This window comes from Carlito syrichta, unplaced genomic scaffold (assembly GCF_000164805.1).
Source record: "Carlito syrichta isolate Samal-C Ts95f unplaced genomic scaffold, Tarsius_syrichta-2.0.1 Scaffold302451, whole genome shotgun sequence".
Lineage (NCBI taxonomy): Eukaryota > Metazoa > Chordata > Mammalia > Primates > Tarsiidae > Carlito > Carlito syrichta.
This window is the reverse complement of record NW_007246547.1, coordinates 1-5,267: the sequence shown is the minus strand read 5'-3', so window position 1 is coordinate 5,267 and position 5,267 is coordinate 1. Positions and strand designations below refer to the sequence as shown.

The 5,267-nt window shown below is 60.4% G+C and overlaps 1 protein-coding gene across 1 annotated transcript in view; it reads right to left on the bottom strand.

The window, feature by feature from the left end:
• The window catches only part of POLR2J (RNA polymerase II subunit J), a 26,902-nt gene extending 21,641 nt beyond the window's left edge, over positions 1-5,261 (bottom strand). Inside the window, exons 1-4 of the mRNA XM_021711693.1 lie at positions 5,160-5,261; positions 4,863-5,000; positions 4,191-4,335; positions 3,243-3,412 (exon numbers count right to left, since the gene is read on the bottom strand). Of these exons, the coding sequence (XP_021567368.1) occupies positions 3,243-3,412; positions 4,191-4,335; positions 4,863-4,940 (393 nt within the window). The 5' untranslated portion in view covers positions 4,941-5,000; positions 5,160-5,261. The remainder of the gene's footprint in view (positions 1-3,242; positions 3,413-4,190; positions 4,336-4,862; positions 5,001-5,159) is intronic.
• Between the last annotated feature and the right edge of the window lie 6 nt (positions 5,262-5,267).

Below are 5,267 nucleotides of genomic sequence, written 5' to 3'. Positions count from 1 at the left end.
AAAAAAAAAAAAAAAAAAAAAAGAGGCCATCACAGCCCCAAAGCCAGGTGTGCCAGCTGTGTGGACAGGCCAGAGCTGGGCAGGTCCAGCTGGGCTTCCCCAAGGAGTGAGTGGTGGGGGAGAGGCGTGCCAGGCCAGGACGCAGCGGGAGGGGCTGGCCGCATTCACTGGGGCGGTCGTGGGACCAGCCCCTCTAAGCGTATTATTTCCTTTGCTGCCAAGTCACAAAACCGGGAGGATGCAGGGCCACCACAGAGGGCGCCCGTCGACGGAGTGTGCCCCTCGCCTCGAAGAACTACAGGAACAGGCCCCGGCTCTGTCCTCAGCTTCACTTTGAGCACCCGGTGACTTGGGGAAGGACCCGTGGTCATGCTCAGAATCAGAAGCAGAGACGATCTCAGTCCACTGGAGCCAAGGGCTGATTTAAACAAGGTAAAGCATAAGATAGATAAATACTAAGTCCTGTCCAAGTTTATGTTTTTTCTGAAAAGATTTAAAAATCACTCGGCTCTCCAAAGGTTGAGTGTGACATCTATTGGGATACGTAGTAACTTTAAAAAAAAAAAAAAAGTATAGTGGCCAGAATCAGGGAGGTGACTGTTTACTCTTTGGTATTCAGATAGCACCCATGGTGCTGTGCTCACTTCTAGATGCCACAGTCTAAGGGGGAACTTGGCACATTAAAGCCTATCAGGAAGACAGAGAAGCCAGGCTCGGTGGCTCAGCCTGCAATCCCGCGCCTTTGGGAGGCTGAGGTGAGTGGACTGCCTGAGCCCGCGGGTTCGAGACCCGCCTGGGCAGTGAGACCTCATCTCTACAATAAATCAAAAAATCAAGCTGGGCTCAGTGGCTCAGCCTGTAATCCCGCGCCTTTGGGAGGCTGAGGTGAGTGGATTGCCTGAGCCCGCAGGTTCAAGACCCACTTGGGCAGCGAGACCTCATCTCTACAATAAATCAAAAAATCAGCCGGGCATGGTAGCGCATGCCTGTAATTCCGGCTACTTGGAAGGCTGAGGCAGAAGGATCACTGGAGCCCACCAGGCGAGACTGCAGTGACCGGGAGCGGCCACTGCACTCTAGTCTGGGCGATTGAGTGTTTTTTGACCAACTCAAAAAACAAAAAAAAAAGAAAACAGAGAAAAAGACGTGCCATCACTCCCAGGGAATGGCTTAAGACCCTAGGGGGCGAGGGTTCCAGAGAAGAGTACATTGGGTACATGGTCACTGACGTATAGAGGCAGAGGGCAGAGCAGAAAGCAGAGGAGAAGAGAGAGGGCAAATAACTTTCCTTCAGATACTGCAAGTATATACGTGCTACTTTCACGGTAGTGAACTCCCTGTCATCAGCAGCATGCAAATAGTCTTTTGGGGATCTTGGAAAAGTGGTCCGTGACCAAGACAGAGGTGGACAAGATGACCTCTGAGATCCTTTCCAGTACGAAGATTCAGTGCTTCTGCACACCTGTCTCTTCCAGTAAGCCTTCCCTGGTTGCCCCAGCCTTCCTCTCACTCCAGCAGTCTTTAGTGGCCCAGTTATCATTTGGGTCCTGCTTCGCCCCTGCTTCATATATCCCCCCAGAACTCCAGGGGATCTGAGCCATTGACTCCCGTGCAGTCTTGGGGTTCTCACCTAGCAGACAGCAGCCTCATGGGAAAAACCAGGCTGCAGGCTCAGGCGGGCAGGGGCAGACATCTCAGCTCTGCCACACCCTCCTAGGTGACTTTGGACAAGCCCTTTTGCGTGCTTAGGCCTCAGTTTCTGCGAAATGGGAGTAACAGCACCAAGGATGGCGAGGAAGGGGAGGGGCGAGGCGACAGGTGCCCGGCCTGCACAGACGCTCTCCAGAATGGCCATAACAGGAGACTGAATGTTTTCCGCCACGCGGAAAACGTGGCTTCCCCTGCTGGGGGCAGAGGCCAGCCAAGGGGAAGCCCTGTTCAGGGCCTCAGAGTGACAATCCGCCTGCCTGGCTCTCACAACTTAACAATGGAGGAAACAGGGGCCAGCGCGAAATAACACCTGCGTAGCAAAGTCTTCCAATCCTGGGGGAGGATGTATAATGGTCACCTGAGGGTCTCTGGTGGGGAAGAGGCTGGACCCTTGATCTGGGAGGGGGCCCTGCTGGCTCTTTGAGCACAGAGGGCGACCAGCTGCTTCATCTACCCCCAACCACTCTCACCCACTGGGCGGTCACCTCGGCAGACCATCCCCACAGCCTGGATGATTGGGGGCGGGGCTACAACAAGGGCCAACAGGTCCATCAAGGAAGCACGCCCTCAGTCCTTCTTGGGAGAAGAGAGCTTGCAGGACAGGTGATCCGTGACCCAGACAGGACTGGACACGATGGTCTTGGAGATCCCTTCCCACATCCAGACTCAGAGCTTCTATATTCCTGCCTCTTCCAAGAAGCCTTCCCTGATTGTCTTAGCCTCTTCTTTACCTACCAGCTCAAAGGATGTACTGTCTTTTTTTTTTTTTTTTTTTTTTTGAGTTGGAGTCTCACTCAGTCGCCCAGACTGGAAAGCAGTGGCCGCTCCCGGCCACCGCAGCCTCGACCTGCTGGGCTCCGGCGATCCTTCCACCTCAGCCTTCCGAGTAGCCGGAATTACAGGCATGCGCTATCACACCCGGCTGATTTTTTGACTTATTATAGAGATGAAGTCTCACCGCCCAGGCGGGTCTCGAACCCGCGAGCTCAGGCAATCCACTCACCTCAGCCTCCCAAAGGCGCGGGATTACAGGCTGAGCCACCGCTCCCGGCTTGTAGCGTCTTTAATAATGCCATTTCCTGGGTTATATCACGGGCCAGACCCTGGACAAGAACCCTTAGAAAGAGCATCTCACCTAACCCTCAACGACCTGCTAAACAACGACCATCTTCCCAGATTTACAGGCCCCGAGGCTCAGAGAGGTTGACACACTTCTCCTACGTCCCCGTGGGTGAGCTTGGGCTGGAACGCAGAACTCACCGCCTGTCCTGGCTCCTCTCAGCCCGTCTTCCCGATCACTCCTCAGCCCTCGTCCCATGCACCTGACCAAGAAGCTAGGGCTGGACGCCACAGCCATCGCCTGCCCACGCATGCCCCTGTGGCAGGGGGGCTTCATCCTCTTCGGTCTTGACAAGCCAGAGACCCCGGTGGTGCAGGGACACACTGCAGTCCAGGCGAGGGCCGGTGCCACACCCGGGGGACATCCCGGCCGCGCCGCCGAGGAGTCGCCACCTCTCCTGGGCCGTACCCACCTTGGAGCTGGGCGTCTTGGCGAAGCTGAGGGCCTCGGTGGTGAGGGAGAAGTAGAGCTTCTTGAAGGAGGAGGACGTGAGGGGGCCCTTGCCTTTGGTCCTGTGGATGAAGAGCGGCCCCTCCTTCACGGGAGGCGCCTGCAAGCTCAGCGTCCGCTGCAGGTCCAGCTCTGCCAGGCCAGGGAGGGAGGCGAAATGAGGCTCCCGCGAGCGGGACGGAGCAAACGACAACGGCGGGCGATGGGCGTGGCCGTGGAAGGCATTGGGGGGATGGGGCTCCAGGGCAAAGCAATAGCCAACAGCGGGCTGCGGGCGGGGCCGCGCGAGACACAGGGGCTTGTGGGCGGGGCCGTGGGGCTCAAGGGCGGAGCAAACGCTAACAGGAGGCTGTGGGCGGGGCCGCGGGAGGCACAGGGGCTGTGGGCGGGGCCGTGGGGCTCAAGGGCGGAGCAAACGCTAACAGGAAGCCGTGGGCGGGGCCGCGGGAGGCACATGCGCTGTGGGCGGGGCCTTGGGGCTCAAAGGCGGAGCAAACGCTCACAGGAGGCTGTGGGCGGGGCCCCGGGGCTCAAGGGAGGAGCAAAAGCCAATAGCAGGCTGTGGGCGGGGCCATGAGAGACACAAGGGCCTGTGGGCGGGGCCGTGGGTCTCAAGGGTGGAACAAACGCTAACAGGAGGCTGTGGGCGGGACCACAGGAGGCACAGGGGGCTGTGGGCGGGGCCGTGGGGCTCAAGGGTAGAGCAAAAGTCAACAGCAGGCAGTGTGCGGGGCCACAAGAGACACAGCGGGCTGTGGGCGGGGCCACGGGGCTCAAGGGCGGAGCAAAAGCCAATAGCAGGCTGCGGGCGGGGCCACGAGACACAGGGGGCTGTGGGCGGGGCCGTGGGGCTCAAGGGCGGAGCACACGCCAACAGGAGTCTTCGACAGGCCGCGTGGAAAGCGCTCACCCTCCTTCTCTTCGATGTCCACGAGCTTGGTGATGAAGTCCTTCAGCTGTGCCACGCCCTGGCGCACGGTGGGCTGCAGCGGCTCCATCCATACCTCCTTGGCCCTGGAAGCCGGGGTGTCCATGTTGCCTACATTCTGGACCGCCTGGGGGGTGACAGCAGGAAGGATCTGGCTCTGCTGGGTCTGCGGGCCTAGCCACTGCACCCTCGAACCCCCCGTGAGTCTGCGCTACTCAGCTGTAGAGACAGAGGCAGAGGCCCTGCCCACGGGCCCACCTCAGCCCCACGGGGATCAGGGATGAACGGACCATGCGTTTGAGGCCTGATACTGAGACCACTTGGGCCTTCCTCTGTGGGTTTAACATTAGACTCTTAAGCACCGGACGCCCCATCCCAGTGCCAGGTTGGAAGGCCCCGATTCCCCACCAACAGGCCGTGCGGTCTTGGGCAACCGCGGCCTCGATCTGTGGGCGGTTCTGTTCCCTCCTCCGTGAGACGGAGCTCGGATGAAGTGACCCCGAGAAAGCTTTGCGAACTGCCATGTGCAGTGCCCGCGTGTCTCAGTGGCCTCTCCGCAACGCCTCCGGAGCGCGTCGGGGACACACTGCAGTCCAGTCAAAGGCCCCGGTCCCAGACCCCGTGGACACCCCGGCCCAGCTGGGAGACCCGCACCTTGGCCAGCAAGAGCAGGGTGCGACTGGTGCGGGCGTCCGCGTGCCGCTCCCGCAGGTGGAAGAGCTTGGGCGACATGATGGCGGGAGAGACGAAGCGCAGGCACAGGAAGCTGGTGACGGCGACGAACGGCACGTTCTGGAGGGATGCGGGGGAGCCGGGGCTGGGTTCCAGTCCCCCACCCTTGCCCAGTCCCCACCCTTGCCGTGATGCCAACTCCTCTCCGCACCTCCCCGCCCCCGCCCCCCGTCCCTTTCCCCACCATGCCCCGCCCCCGCCCGCCGGCAGGGGGCGCACCTCGTGCTGGGCGCTGGGGAAGCGCTCCCGCACGCGCCGGAAGAGCTGGCGGAAGGTGGCGCGCACCACGGCGGGGCACGCGCGAACCGAGCGGCTGAGCGCGCTCAG